Source organism: Osmerus eperlanus, chromosome 11, assembly GCF_963692335.1.
Source record: "Osmerus eperlanus chromosome 11, fOsmEpe2.1, whole genome shotgun sequence".
In the NCBI taxonomy this organism is placed as follows: domain Eukaryota; kingdom Metazoa; phylum Chordata; class Actinopteri; order Osmeriformes; family Osmeridae; genus Osmerus; species Osmerus eperlanus.
Window position 1 is genome coordinate 7,734,685 of NC_085028.1, and position 15,598 is coordinate 7,750,282.

General features: G+C 45.0%; 1 protein-coding gene across 4 annotated transcripts; it reads left to right on the top strand.

The window, feature by feature from the left end:
* Positions 1-714: 714 nt before the first annotated feature.
* si:dkey-202g17.3 (amino acid transporter heavy chain SLC3A2) lies at positions 715-4,041 on the top strand. 4 transcript variants are annotated; one of them, XM_062472894.1, is made up of 10 exons: positions 715-860; positions 1,228-1,630; positions 1,852-2,013; positions 2,306-2,382; positions 2,470-2,547; positions 2,645-2,700; positions 2,790-2,973; positions 3,071-3,178; positions 3,344-3,391; positions 3,597-4,040. In XM_062472894.1, exons 2-10 carry the CDS (start codon positions 1,249-1,251, stop codon positions 4,002-4,004), a joined length of 1,503 nt encoding a protein of 500 aa, XP_062328878.1. In that variant the 5' UTR covers positions 715-860; positions 1,228-1,248; the 3' UTR covers positions 4,005-4,040. The 4 variants fall into 4 exon arrangements, with proteins under 4 accessions (XP_062328878.1, XP_062328880.1, XP_062328881.1 ...); XM_062472896.1 differs by lacking the exon at positions 715-860 and having other exon boundaries at positions 916-1,630; positions 3,368-3,391; positions 3,597-4,041; XM_062472895.1 differs by lacking the exon at positions 715-860 and having other exon boundaries at positions 919-1,630; positions 2,473-2,547; positions 3,597-4,041.
* The last annotated feature ends 11,557 nt before the right edge of the window (positions 4,042-15,598 follow it).

The window sequence follows — 15,598 nt, forward strand, 5'->3', positions numbered from 1 at the left end:
AGAGCGGGAGAGAGAGAGAGAGAGAGAGGGAGAGGGAGAGGGAGAGTCCCACACTCCTAGGTGGGACGGGTCAACATATAGCACGTGAAAGCTACCCTATCACTAGTCCTTCATCCTGTCAGTGGATGTGATATTACTTTATATGGTATTACCTTACACATGATGTGGAAACTGACCTGATTTGTCAGGTATATTTAATGATTGTTTGTTGTACAAAATTGTCTCATGTTGTACTACTCGCCCGTAGCTTCATATGGGGCAATAAAAGACTTCACACAACATGAAGATCATGTGTCGCTTTTCTGTTCAATACTAAACAAGGGAGTGTTCTCAGTTCTACCTAGTTCGGAACTGGCCTGCCAAGGTTGACACAATTCCAAAACTCGCTGCTGTTGTTTACAGAGGTTAAGGACACAATCAGCAATGGTAGGAAAGGGTCCAAGAGGCCCACACTCTCAGCTCAAGTCTTAGTCTGAGATGCAACACTCTTTTTAGGGTGGGAACACCTGGGGGGCTTCCTGACCTCTCTAATCAAAGCATGCCTCAATGTGAGGCTAAAAGCTGCCACACCCAACCACAGATTCTCTAGAATGTGTTGTCTGGGTGAGGCGAGATCCGACACCAACTTGCTAATTACCACACTGGGCGATTCCAATGGCCAGCCTACCTCTATCCCCCTTCACCCCTGACCAGTCAGAAGGCAGAAGAAACAGCCTGCAGCGCCACAAGTCCACCACAAGCACATCCACACTGAAGAGGAGGAAGACACGGAGGGGGAGACTGATAAAGACAAAAAAAGATCAGAGGGAGTTAAGAACAGATACAGAGAGTGAGAGAGTTAAAGGCCTGTAGGTCACCAGGTGAGTGTTGGTGGATTGAGGGTCTTTGGTTTGATGGATGATAATGCTTCTTACACTTAGCTATGCAGTCAGATCCCAGTAACATGCAGAGTTAATAGGTTCAATCAACACACCTGGCTGATATCGTAACGGGCCTGTTTAGGGTGGGTGCTTCTTGTTAGTCCACCTCACCTGTTCACTGACGAGGGCTGGGCTGCTGCTTTACCGGACCGTTCTCTTTTCCTGAGCAAAACCAAACTAATGACATTCATTAATAGTGAACATGTGACATTGCCTTAATCGGAGGTTTTGTGTGAAGTGATACCGCTGAAGATAAAACTGTAACCGTTTTTACAAACTTGCTTGTGTTGTCTATGTCACGCGCCAGCAACCCAGTCGACAATTGAGAATGCCGTCGAACGTGGATGGTGACCTGGGGTACGGTAGCGTGGCGGCTAGTCAGGGTCCCGGTCTGGCAGGCAGCCTGGTCGTGTCGGAGACAGTGCCGCTCTTGATCCCGGAGTCTGAACCCGAACCGCGGAAATGGGCACCATTGACCAAGGAGCAGTTGGATAGAGAAGCAGGAGGACCGAGATGGAGGAAGATTCGTTCTCGGCTGGTCTTGTTCTTCTGGATTTGTTGGCTGTCGATGCTCGGTGCTTCTATTGCCATCATCGTTCAGAGCCCCCGGCCGGTTGCCCCAACGCTGTTGTGGTGGCAAAAGGCGTTGTTTTATCGCCTGCAGCCCGCACTGTTCATGGACGCCGAAACGCAAGGAGCCGGTGTCATCGGTGAGTCAAGTTTTCTCGTTTGCTTTTGGGTCACCTCTTATGTTGCCCACTTGTCTTTCTCACTTACTAAGTCTATATGAATGACGATTTTCTTAAGGAAAGCCTGCCTCTAGACAATTGTGATAAGCAATGTGGTTCTTTTTAGAAGTATGTCATAGCAGACCTGAGCATGTTTGAAGACTGGCGGAATGACAGACTTTCTCTCCCTCCTACCAACCCAGCGGTTAGTGAGCACCTCCCTTACCTGCAGTCCCTGGGGGTGGGGGCTCTGGTGCTGGAAGGACTGTTCAGCAATGCCTCCCCCCCAGACCTCTCTTTGGTGGACCCCAGTGTGGGAACAACACCCCAGATCCAGCATCTACTCATGGAGAGCCACAAGGCTGGTAAGAACTGGGCCGTTGTGTAGACTTGTCACTTGTGGAGACTGAAGAAGAAACTCAACATTAGTGGTTGTGGGTGTGTTTACACTTTCCTACATTTATACCTAAAATGAATCTTGTCCGAAGAAGTCAGTGATAGCTATGAATGATAACTGTCAACATACATTCCCAATTCTTTTTAAATTCATAATCCTACCAAACTCTAGCCCTGTACCTAGTCATTCTGAGCAGCAAACTACGCACACAAAACAAAAAGGAAATATGCACACACATCCCCCCCCCCCCCTTCCTGCAGGTCTGAAGGTAGTTCTGGACTGGTGTGATCTGGATCTGCCTGCACCTGAGGCCCTGGTGAACAACAGCAATGTCCAGGTACAACAGTACAGCTGTGATGATCTCTCTGGGTCGGTATAGGATCGAGGATTTAACCTGGACCTCTCTTATTACTTGATTTCCCAGAAGGCCATTCGTTACTGGTTGGACCAGGGTGTGGCCGGATTTGGGATCTGTGACACGGACACAGCCTACTCACAGAAGGTACTGATGAAAAGATGTCATCTGAGGGGCTAAGATTGTATACGTTTTTACAATTATTTTTAGAATATTATATTATATGAAAATAACTGTGTTTCAGACTCTGGTGGAGTTGAGAGTTTTGCTCGAGGAGTTCAGCACTCAAGATGATGAGAGGTAGTCTGGTCATCTTAACACACTGCAAACCTACTGTACAGAATGGCTTGTTCAGTGCTGACGTGTGTGTGTGTGTGTGTGTGGTGCAGGATAGTGATGGTAACACAGAAAGTTCCGAACACCTCCAGCTCCTCCCTCAACACCTCAATGGTTGAGCTGGTCACAAGGTCACTCCTGCCGCAAGCCCATCACCTCCTGTCTACACAGGAAGTGGCAATTGCCGTGGAAACGCTCCTGGATACACCAATGGGAGATGCATGGCCGAGCTGGACAGTAGGAAGCAGGAAATGCTAGCTCAGCTTATTTCGATTGAGTGATGCTTGGTTACGCCTCATCTCTGAGCATTGTTCTTACTGTGTGTGTGTCTCAGTTAGGAGAGGAGTTGGCGTGGCGGCTGCAGAGAGTGCTCATGGTCCTGATGATGACGCTTCCTGGATCACCTGTTGTGAAATACGGAGAAGAGATCAACCCCACTCAGGTAGCTACTGTAGTGAGAGATCACCCCCACTCAGGTAGCTACTGTACATGGAAGAGATCAGTCTGTATCCCCCAGGTGGTCTCTCTTGCAGGTCATTGTTTGACACAGTTCACTGTGGCTGAGTAACCATGTAGTGTAGGTGAGTGATTCTCTTGTCTCTTACAGAATGTTTCTCTGGGCTTGGTGCAGGGTCAACACGCGGACGTACAGATGGTGAGGAGAACACAGTTTACGCCGTTCTCCACTCCTCTGTTGTTCATCCTCTCTGCTTTTTTACATTTCTTCCTGTCCTTTTTCCCTTTCCTCTCCCCCCACCCGTGTCCTCTCTTCTCCCTCTCCATCTGACCTTCCTCTTAACTCTGTCGCCTCTGCCTCGTGCTTTCCTCCTCTCATCTCCCTTGTTCCCTCCCCCCATCAGGATGAGGGGAAGCGTCGTCGTTCGGAGGTGTCTCTCTTCACCTCCCTCAGCCACTACAGAGGACGAGAAGAGGCCCTGCTCTTCGGGAGCCTCTCCTTCCTCTCCTTCAACAGCACCTCCCTCTCCTCCTCGTCCAGCAACTCATCCTCCTTCCCCTCCTCCTTCTCTCCTCCCATCCTGGCGTTTCTGCGTTCCTGGGGTTGTGTCCATGTCCTGGTGGTGGTGAACTTGGGATCAGAAACCCACGCTCTGGACCCCGCTTGGGCCCCTAGCTTGCCCAGCGCCGGAGTGTTCATGACCAGCACAGGGATGAACCGTTTAGGAGCCATCTCCCTGGACGCCCTGAAGCTCGGACCACAGGAAGGCATCGTCATTAAGCTATTCCAGACAGGAAGTTACAGCCCTTAGTCCTCGCTGGGGGGGGGGGGGGGGGGGGTGACTTTGTGACACAGAGAACAAGAGGACTAGGTTTGTAATAGTAAAAAAAAAAGGTATTTTGCTGCTAAAAAAAAAAGTTTTTTTAAGGGTGATGTTCAAGATGGCAAAACAATAACAATAAAATATGAAGTAATGAACGTTGTTTTTATTGTACACCTCAGCTGCCACTAGGGGGAGCCACACAACTGCGGCACAGGGGTTTAGCGAGCTAATTTTCAGGCTAAGATAAAAAATGCCCCTCTTTTTGGTTCGTGGAAGCAACTTTCGATAAATCACCATAGTAACATATCAATTAGCACTAACCTGCTCCAGAGCAGGCTAACGTAAGTGTAGCTGGATAAGCTTGCCACACCCCCGGAAAATAACATGGCAGCTCCCTTTTTGAGAGACCCAGTTGACCAAGGAGCTATATTTTAGTTCGATTAGCTTTCCATACCAATAGAATTCTTCGCGATTGCCAAGATCCTTTATTTCACACGGATGAGTTCTTGTTTGAGCGATATCGATTCAGCCGACAAGGACTCATTTATTTGCAAGACCTTCTCGGGCCGTACATTGCAAATATCACACGCCGCAGCAAGCTTTATGCTTTATTATGAGCTTATGCTGCTGTATGTGAATATGTAACGCTATGTTTTACGAAATGTCTTGTCTTATCTGTTGTGCCTGTGCTTTTTATGTTTCACTGTGGGAGAGTGGGAAACGTCATATCGATTCCTTTTTATGTCTTGACATGTGAAGAAATTGACAATAAAGCTACTTGAAACTTTAACTGTGCTTCCGACTGCATAGCCTTGAGTTTTTTTTTGCGTCAGGTAGGCTATACCCTCCTTGAGGGTTTAGGTTGGTTGAGGGGCAGTTCTATGGGCATATGTGAAGCCCTCTGTGACATGCTTGCGTGTAAAAAGGGCTATACAAATACATTTGATTTGATTTATAGGCTACATTTTTATACAGTATGGCGATGCAGAAAACATTGGCAAAGCCGCAGCATGCGCGTTGCTGTAAGAAAAGTGTACTTGGCGCTTAACCAGCTGATGAATCAATTCATCATATTCCCTGGCCATGTCCCAGTCAATGAAATCAAAGAGGGATTTTCACATAGGCCTACATGCATATACACATATATAGTACATGATATAAGCTCAGTAGCCTACATATATCCTCATAAGTGTCTATGAATTCGTATCAATTAGATACTCTTTGGCCTTGTTTTTATCTAGCCTACTTATTCTGAAAGAGTTGAGATCATTATTTTCGCTAGCAAGATCTCATTCGATTATTAATTTCCATTAAGCCTATACCAGCAGGCACATTTAAAGAAATGTGATCTGATTGATTGGGGTAATGAGGCACTTATACATTTCCCCAAAACTTTCGCATTTAGCTTATTGGCAATTTTTTTGCCAAGCTGCTTGTCTTGCTCTGGCAGCGGTGGCGGTGTTTGACTTAGCCATGATAATATATGCTTATTGTCTTATAGAGACTCATTATAATAGTTTGCTCGGATGGCGAGAATAGCCTATCACCGCTCTCTCTTTCGTATTTTCCGCCATCATACAGTTAGAAAATCACGGTTTTGGTGATCGACCTTTCCTGCCTTTTGAAGTAGGACGTGCACGTGCAATTTCCCTGATAAGTTTAGCCTGATTGAAATTAACCACATGATTTGGATGCGGATCAGCCGTTGACGAACCGATATTTGCTATTCTCACTCATCTCGCTAATGTTAACGGGCTAAAGGGACAATTGATTAACTTAGCTTCAACCCTTACGACGAACGGGGCCCAGTACATGATTCAGTCTAACATGTTTACTCTTCATTTCGTATGACAACATTGTCTGCTCTGACTGTAGGTCCCATTAGGGTTGTCTGTGGACACCATAACTCTTGTTTGTCTAACACAATTGCAATATAAAAACATTTAAGAATTGCAAAGGCAATCTTTTCTCACTCCCTCATTTCATTAGATTCAACAATATTTACAGGAATTTTCTCCATCTGTAGATCCATCAAATTCACTTTGTAGTTTATTCCCCTGTGTTTGTGGTTTCTCAGCATGAGCTGTTGAAATAAATCTCTGTAGTTCTCTTAGTTGATAATGCATAACATGTGAGCTCCTTCGGGTTGTTGGTGTGCAGTTTACTGTAAATCAGCCAAACAACGGTGAAGAGGTCATGCATCGCACATAGGCAGGTGTAGAGTGTCACACTGGGCATGGAAGGTCTCCAACACCATACACACACACCGGATACAGAGGGTCACATTTACACACACTGGTCACATATATATACTGTACGCACTGGGTAGGGGGATTTGTGCATATGGTTGAGGTTACTCCACTCTTGTTTCTTTTCCGTCTGTGGTCATGCTGATTTAGTGACATGCTGGGTTTGAAATAAAGCCATGGTTGTCTCAAATCATTCATCACACACCAACACACATTTCTTCACGTTCACTTGACACCCTGAGTCCAAACATAGTTGGATGCTTACTCACACACCACACACACACACACACACACACACACACACACACACACAAGTACTCATTCCCAACTGCATCCATCCAGTCCAGCCCTTGTATGGATGACAGATCCGTCTTTTGTGTGAAATAGTGTGTGGAAAAGTGTGTGTCTGTGAGTGTATGCCTGTGGCTGTTAATGTATGTGCCAGAGGAATGCATGCTGATGACAATTTCCTCCAGGGTTTGAATTCTACAGTCCTGCCATAACTTGACTTTACAATGACTTCAGAATTACCACGTTCAAGAACACACACTTCTAACATGAAGTTGGAAATCCTGACAGGTTAATTGTTCTTCCAGTTAAATGGACTGAGTTGTAAGTACAACACACTTAATCAGATACACTTAGATAAACTACAATCCAATCTCTCCCTGTCTCTCCTTGCTTAGAGAAAGAAGGGAGTCCCTGAACCTTTCCATACAGAGCTTCCTGAGAGGAACCAGCCTAGAGAGGGTGCAGCACCTCTATACAGAACGGTGACACGAGTAAGACGTGTGCGGTCATGCTGCTGACTTGCTGAAATTACACTTCAGCCGAATTAGATATTCAATACATTGATCAGAAACATTACATTTCATTATGACCTCTGGCCTCTATTCAAAATGTCATCATTGAGCATGAAGATCATTATTTCTTCTTTTTTTCTCCAGATGACACGCCATTTCTGCAAAGGTCTGTGAATTCCACTTGAATCACTCCCAGATCACTCTTCCAAGGAAACCACCTTCTCCAGATCCACACAAAGGCAATGTTCACTGATGGTCTCTGCACTCTCTTGTGTAGCTGTACTGTCTCTTCATGATGTGTACGTTATTTAGGGGTGTGTCTGAGTCATAGAGTACTTAAACATGTACTTCAGGGGATTTTGGAAACCCTCAAAAAAGAAAGAAAATAATGAGTAGAAGATGCTTCCTGTGCATGGACCAATGAACTGAGGTCTTCAAGTCTGTGACCATCATACACCAACTAGGGGCTGTTTCAAATCATCTTTACATACTCTCTCCAGCTATTCCAATAGTGTGTGTGTGTGTGTGTGTGTGTGAGAGAGAGAGAGAGAGAGAGAGAGAGAGAGAGAGAGAGAGAGAGAGAGAGAGAGAGAGAGAGAGAGCACCAAACAGTTAGCTTTCCCCCCAGGTATTGATGTGATTATGACAGAGGCCATGTTGTTCTGAAAACTGGGCCTGTTTATAAACCATCATTAGGATACATTCACAAATTGCATTATGGTACCCTTGGTTTATAACCCAGTTAGGCAGGTACACCAACTGGGCCTAGCCTTTCTGAAACATACCAGAGCTGACTGTTCAACAGATTAATGTGTTTGTGGTAGAGTGTGTTTTTGTGTGAGTCAGGTTGGTGATCTCAACTGGGATTGGGTGTGTTTGATATGGGTACATAACAGCAGACATGCACACAGACACAAGACAGCACGCAGCCAGTACACGCATCCACAAATTCAATAAGTGCTTCAAATCGTTCCATGACAGAACAATTAGATTGTTATCGACTCATTAGAATTGGCCAAGAAAAACAAACTGGGTCTAAGAGAGAAAGAAAGAAAATAAAAGCTAAAAAAGAGAAAAATAACGAGAATTCCATGAGAAATACTATATTAAGAAACCTGCATGTATTCCACATAAACATGTTTTGCCACAGAAAGGACGGCGATTGGGAAATGATAGTTGTTTTACTGCGTCCTTCCTTCAGAACTCTTCAAAAAGTCTGTAATTGTTGCTTATTTTAGGTTCTTCTCAGGAACTACATCCCATGTTGACACTGAGGTTCCAAAACTGAAAACGTTTGAGAGAAACTTGATCAGATTTATTATTATTTCCCCACGAGCAGAGATCTGTTTCCTATTAGACAAAAACCATAAAATAAGAGTCACATTCCCTCTGAGCCGCATCTCGTTTCCCACGTAGAGCCTTTAATGTCTAGTCCATTCTCATACCCAAAGGACTCTGGAATAGTGTTTACCCATTGCGGATGACCTTCAAGCCCAGATCTGATAGAGGACACCAGAAATGCCAAGGATCCAGAGTTCTCTTCAAGCTTTAACGATCAATAACACAAATTGGTAAACATGACAACATTACTAAGCTGAGTCACACTCCAGTGTCACCACACCTCGTACCACTGCACACGAGAGAGAGAGAGAGAGAGAGGAGAGAGAGAGAGAGAGAGAGAGAGAGAGAGAGAGAGAGAGAGAGAGAGAGAGAGAGAGAGAGAGAGAGAGAGAGAGAGAGAGAGAGAGAGAGAATGAGGGGAGAGGGTTAGGATCGGGGTTGGGAAGTTTAACGACTTGAAACCCATTCGGTTCCTCATACACCCTGACCTTAGCACACTCCTAGGTGGGAGGGGTCAACGTATAGCATATGAAAGCTACCCTATCAATAGTCCTTCATCTACTCAGTGAATGTGATATTACTTTATATGGTATTACCTTGAACATTATGTGGAAACTGACCTGATTTGTCAGGTATATTTAATGACTGTACAAAATTGTCTCATGTTGTACTACTCGCCCGTAGCTTCATATGGGGCAATAAAAGACATCACACAACATGAAGATCATGTGTCGCTTTTCTGTTCAATGCTAAACAAGGGACTGTACTCAGTTCTACCTAGTCCTGAACTGGCCTGCTTCTGCTTCCATGATGTTGGGGCTAGGGTTACAGAGGTCAGGGTGTACTGGGAGGCTTAGCAGCCAGGATCCCCTGGAATCTGATTTATTCCTTCGACAGGCACACATGTAGCTTCACTGGTCCTGAGATGGTGGTTGTCTGTAGACAGCATTCCTCGCATGTGGCTTGAGGAAAACAATGCAGAGTCTCGTCGAGTGCCACCTCCTCCATCTTGACCCAACTTGAAGGTTTGTTTTGATTCTTATCCATAGCCAGAATGGAAACATGTTTCCCAGACAGAGGTGGCCATCTTGGGGCCAGCTCAGGCGTTAGACAGAACTAATTGATTCCAGGAGGCAAAGCTCTGGGAATCAGTCTCTGATTGGAAAGGGTCCAGAACGTTTTCTTGGGTTCTACAGTAAGGCCAGGATGTCAGATGGATGACGGCTGGATGGATGACATAATCTCAGGGTGAGCTGCCAGTATAGTCATGAGGTCGGAGAGAGAGCAGAAGGGGAAACTGTTCGATTTCCAGTTTAGAGGTCTGTGACCTGGCAACTAGAGCCTTGCTAACATTGTCAGGTGAGAGCAATATAAATCAAACTGTTAACACCAGCCCTTATGTGCGTAACCATGGACAATTTAACCAAGGCGAATTAGATGCATCACAAGGTCGGTGTGGGTTTAATATTTTAACTTTTTTCCATAGAACTGCGTCATCCATTTCATGAGAATATTGCCCACATGATGCAAATGTTAGTTCCACTGGAGTAACGGTATTCTGTATACACTGTATTTATATTCTGATATAGATCTATTTGCCCCTTTCTTATCTGACCTTTAATTCCTTTAGATGATCTTCTGATCCCTGAGGGGAGATCACCGGACACATGTAGAGTGGATGTCTGGACACACATAACTATGACTTAACTACTGTTGGAGAAGAACATACTTGACTATGGAATGGATTGTGATGGGTTTGGTACTGTCGTGGAAGTTTTTGAGAGAATCAATCGTAAAGCTGAAGTCGGGTGAAGTACAGAGTTAATGTTTATTTGACGTGTGACGTAAACATAATAACGTTATCAACATAACATCATCAACACACAAACATAAGACAATAACACAAAGACAATTCCAAAGAGCTCCATCTAGCATTCTAGAATGGAACCGGAACAATCCAGCCCCCAAGAACAATCTTCAACAGACCATTTTATAGATACGACATGCAACTATACCAAATCTCTTTTGTCACTGGTTAACTCCTTGCAACAATACAGTTGAATCCACATTGTCTTCAGACCAACTGTCTCTTCCCCCCAGGTGACAAGAACTCTTCCAGGTCACTCAGTCTTCCCGTCTCTAGACTTCCCGTCTCCTAGTTAGGTGTCATACAACTACAGGTGGCATCTCTGCCAAATGGAGTTGAATCAACATTCATTGTATAAAGCTTGACCCAAATCCCTTCTACCAACTGTAAACCACTTTTAAACAACTATTAAAGTACATTCATTGTACATTAGCCCAAAATTTAATTCACAGTACAGTATGCTATGTGGGCACCTTTCATCCAGACAATTTACATTTATGCATTTTGCAGACGCTTTTATCCAAAGCGACTTCCAAGAGAGAGCTTTACAAAAGAGCATAGGTCACTGATCATAACAATGAGATAGGCCCAAACATTGCTAGCAGCCAAAACATGAAGCATACATTGTGAAACCTCCCTGCCACAGTAAATTCTGTGTTTGTATAACATACATGGCGAATAAACCGAATTCTGATTCTGATTCTGATTCTGAAAAACCAAATAAGTGCCAAAGGGAAGAACCATAAGAGCATGCAGTTAAACAAGTTACAATTAAACAACATGAAACTCAAAAAGTGCAAGAGTGTACCTGTAGAAAACCAATCAACAGTAAAATATTTCACAGCGAGTACAAGAATTTTAAAACCGTTACAACTAACCAACAAGAGCAACAAGTTTCTCAATAAGAGTCATTGTGATCCTGGAGGAAACTAACATCAGGTCCAGCCAAACATTCCTAAGTGCCGTTGTACTCCCAGAACAAGTGCGTCTTGAGCCTTTTCTTGAAGGTGGGGAGACAGTCGGTGTCCCTAATGGAGGTGGTGAGTTGATTCCACCATTGAGGGGCCAGACAGGAGAAGAGCTTGTGATGGGACCGGGCGCTCTTGAGCGGTGGGACCACTAGACGGTTGTCTGAAGAAGACCGTAGGTGGCGGGTGGGGGTGTAAGGCTGGAGGAGAGCCTTGATGTAGTCGGGTGCAGTCCCGTTCACCGCTCGGAAGGTCAGTACCTCTTGAATCTGATACGGGCCGTGATGGGAAGCCAGTGGAGGGAGATGAGGAGCGGGGTAACATGGGAGCATCTGGGTAGATTGAAGACCAGACGGGCCGCTGCGTTCTGAATCCTCTGGAGAGGGCGGGTTGCGCATGCTGGGAGACCGGCCAGCAGCGAGTTGCAGTAGTCCAACTTTGAGAGGACAAGTACTTGGACTAGCAGCTGGGTGGAATGCTCAGACAGGTATCTCCTGATCTTCCGGATGTTGTAGAGGGTGAATCTACACGACCGGGAGACCGCAGCAATGTGGGCTGTGAGGGAGAACTCGTCATCCATGGTCACCCCGAGGTTCCTGGCAGAGGATGAAGGGGTCACCGTCGCCGATCCCAGGGTGATTGAGAGATCGTGGGAGATGGAGGGTTTGGCCGGGATGATGAGGAGTTCTGTTTTGGCGAGGTTCAGCTGCATGTAATATGTGAGTTTGTGTATGAGTGTGTGTCATGCTGTTGGCAGTTCCTGTTGTTCAGATGTGCCTTGCACAATTAAGGCAGAGGCTCAAACCGAGGAACGTGCATCAAAGCAAACACGTAACATTCTTCTGACTGTGATCTTGGTGTTTTCCCAGGCCAATCAAAGCCAGGAAAATAACATATTTCCGTTTTCAATCAAATTTAAACCTACAGTAGAGAGCGTCATTTTCTGTAGAATGTGTTGGGTGAGGGTGTGAGTTTACCATGCTTTGGAGAGAGAAAAAGAGAGAGAGGAGAAATATAGAGAAATAACGGCATTTTTGTTGTGGTTAGTGGTTTTTAACAGTTAACTTCTTTTCATGGTCTATTTTTTTTTTTACGAGAAGAAAACCGTTGCTACCATAGTGTGTATGCACATCCAAGACATTAAGTACTTCTCTATGGCTTTAGAATGGTTCTGTATGGCTGGTCACCAGGCGGGGGCAACCATGCAGCAGATTTAAGACTATCAGACTCATCCCATGCCATGTGACTGTGATCTCTCATCCACTCCTCGTCTGCTTCTTGTCCACACCTCATCCACTCATCCTCCATCCCTCGTCCACCCCTTGTTCCCTGCTCATCCACACCCAACCTAGTTAACCCTTGTGCTGCCTTCGGGTCACATGACCCAAAGGTTCATAACGAACCATCGTTGTGTTTACCCAATTTCACCCAATACAAAAACAAATAAAAATAATTTTATTTTAACCATTGCAATGTGGGGGGTCTGAGACAGCCCGACAGTTAAAAGAAAATGCTTCACTTTGTTTTTGTATGAGGTAAATTTGTCGCAATACGACGGTGGGTCACAATGACTGATGGGTCAGAATGACCCGAAAATAACACAAGGGTTAAAACGGGGACTAATCTAGTTCTAATGACCACTGACCAGAGAAATACTGAGCATGCTCCCTCAGTTCAACTACTCCTAAATCCATGTATGGGTGAACAAAGCCAAACACCCACAGTAAAGGTCTGCACAGTGAATCAAGTTAGACAGACGCCAGTACCTTCAACCAGCCTATTCATCTCAATATGGGCTAATGTAAATAACAGAGACTTATGAGCACAGAGGAAATGTTTTCTGGTATATTTATGTTGGTCTCCCTGGTTGTGCTTTTATTAATCTATGATGAACCCTGGTGTGTGTGTTTGTGTGCACGCCTCTATTACTGCTTGTCGGGGTGTGCGTGTGTCTGCGTGCCTGCCTGCTTGCCTGTGTGTGTCAGTGGGTGTGGGTGTGTGTGTGTTATGTTTATTGAAAGATGCCACAGTGTTGTGTTTTACAGTCTGCTCCGGGGTAAACATTGCTATGACAATGCCCATGGTCATCTGTTAGCTTATTTTCCCCTCTCCTCCTGCCAGCCAATCAGAACACGGAACAGGAGGAGGGGGGCAGAAGTGTTTCATCCTTCAAACAAACTAGAGAGACAGAGAGATGGATAGAGAAGCCCAAGAGAACAGGACAGTTTCATAATTGGCAGAGCGGTAGACAGATCAGGGATAGAGAGATAAGTGTTCAGGCTTGGCTCTCTCAATGTGTTAACAGATTGTATGTTGAATAGTTCCGTGTCTGCTATGTTGGTGATCCAGGATCAGACCTTATGAATGTTCATGTGATCACAGCCAACGAACACCACTGACCCCAGATCAACGTCACTCACAATGTATAATCAAGCATTAAGGCTCAAAACAGCAATACGATTTTGAGTACTTTTACGTAATGTTTGTAAATAGGAAAACATCATTTCATAGTGTCTCAATGTAACAGATATGTGCGCAGAAATGTGCGCATGCAGGCAATTTCCTCCTGCCATTCACTTTGTTACCAGACAATCACATCAGGAGAAACAAATGGTCAGAATCGAGTGGAGAAAAGTGTCAGGGTACAAAGTTTGTAAAGACATTGAATTGCCCACCGAGCAAGATTTCAAACAGCACAACATACAATCAGGTAGAGAGGCTCCAGGAGAGGTGAGGACATAAACAGTCACATGCAGAAAGAAAGCAGAGCTACTGAACCTGTCAGTGTCTTCTCATTCAGTCAGCTTGTTTATTTGGACTGGCTGTGTCAGGGTGAGAGAGGGCTCCAGCTTCCCGGCCACGGAAAAGAACCCAGTATGGAAGTTAGCGAGACAGACAGGTGATTTTAATGTCTGAATACGCTGATGCAGGTGGCAAAGTTGATATAGCAAATATAGTTTCCGTGGAATCTTCAAGGGCACATCAGGGGGTACTCCCGTTTATTTCCTTTTAAGGGAGACAAGACGATATCGTAACTCAACAGGTCCTGCTAGGCCCAACTGTCTCCTTGCCGTCTCTAACTTGAGGCTTCATGTCATGGAGCTGTGCTAAGTTTGCCAAGTGACCTATGACCTTGGAAAGACAGATGTCAAGTCTCTTTAAAAACGAATCCTATCCCACATTTAGAATAAAAGTCCATCTGTGGCCAAAAAGGCAAAGACAAAACCGTTTTCTCGTTCAAAGACAGGTGTCATCCACAGTTATGGATGCAAACTATCAACAAACATTCAGTTAACATTATTTTAATTATATCCATTGATCCATATCACTACTCATCTCTGGCCCTGTAACTAGATACTGATTGTTATCAGCTGACTGCACACGCTAATGCACATGCAAACAAATCACGAACACACACAAACACACACAAACACATACAAACACACACAAACACACACAAACACATACAAACACACACAAACACACACAAACACATACAAACACATACAAAGACATGCAAGAACACACACAGAAACCCCAGAAGACACGGAAATGGTTTCAGTTAATTTATAGTACTGTTCCCATTTCCAAGTACTCGCCTAGGGGGGACCCATGATAGTAGTTTAATTTATTTAGACGATTTCCAGATAAATGTTCACTAACTTGCAACATTTTCATTAAAATGTTGTTATGGAGCGAGAGGAAAAACATGTTCTTTCTCTCTTTTCTTCTGACTTCATGTCTTTTTCTTCATGTTACTTTCTTTCCCCTTTATTGCTGCCTCCCTCCCTCCCTCTCGCCCTCTCTCTCTTTCTGATACTCATACTCTACAACAGTTCAATTTCATCACGCTCTGGTCCAGATGGAAACAGATTCCCATGACACAGAGCAGCCCCAAGCCCCATCTCCTCCCCGAGCACTGCATGGGCCATGTGCAGGACAGCACTGCATGGGCCATGTGCAGGACAGCACTGCATGGGCCATGTGCAGGACAGCACTGCATGGGCCATGTGCAGGACAGCACTGCATGGGCCATGTGCAGGACAGCACTGCATGGGCCATGTGCAGGACAGGCTCTGTAACACCTGGTGCAGCACATCCATCGCCACGCATGCGCATTCAGTACACACACATACGCAAAACACACATATTGTAAAAGCAAGTAAGCACACACTCACAGTCTCCATCTCCATTAGTTCAACAGCAGGGTTTGGAATGGACTGCTGATGATCACACAGGTCGATAGGCGGGAGGGGAGGGGACACATTTTCCCATGTTGACAAGACATTTGCAAGTTGTCAGTCTATAAGTTTGTGTATTTCATGTTAGAGAACAGGTGTCTTCCATGCCCCAA

Excerpts from the sequence above, each read along its gene's own strand:
- si:dkey-202g17.3 (XM_062472894.1), top strand. The coding sequence starts at position 1,249 with ATGCCGTCGAACGTGGATGGTGACCTGGGGTACGGTAGCGTGGCGGCT. Across the intron at positions 2,548-2,644 it reads ACACAGCCTACTCACAGAAG|ACTCTGGTGGAGTTGAGAGT; the intron begins GTACTGATGAAA and ends ACTGTGTTTCAG. Across the intron at positions 3,392-3,596 it reads AACACGCGGACGTACAGATG|GATGAGGGGAAGCGTCGTCG; the intron begins GTGAGGAGAACA and ends TCCCCCCATCAG.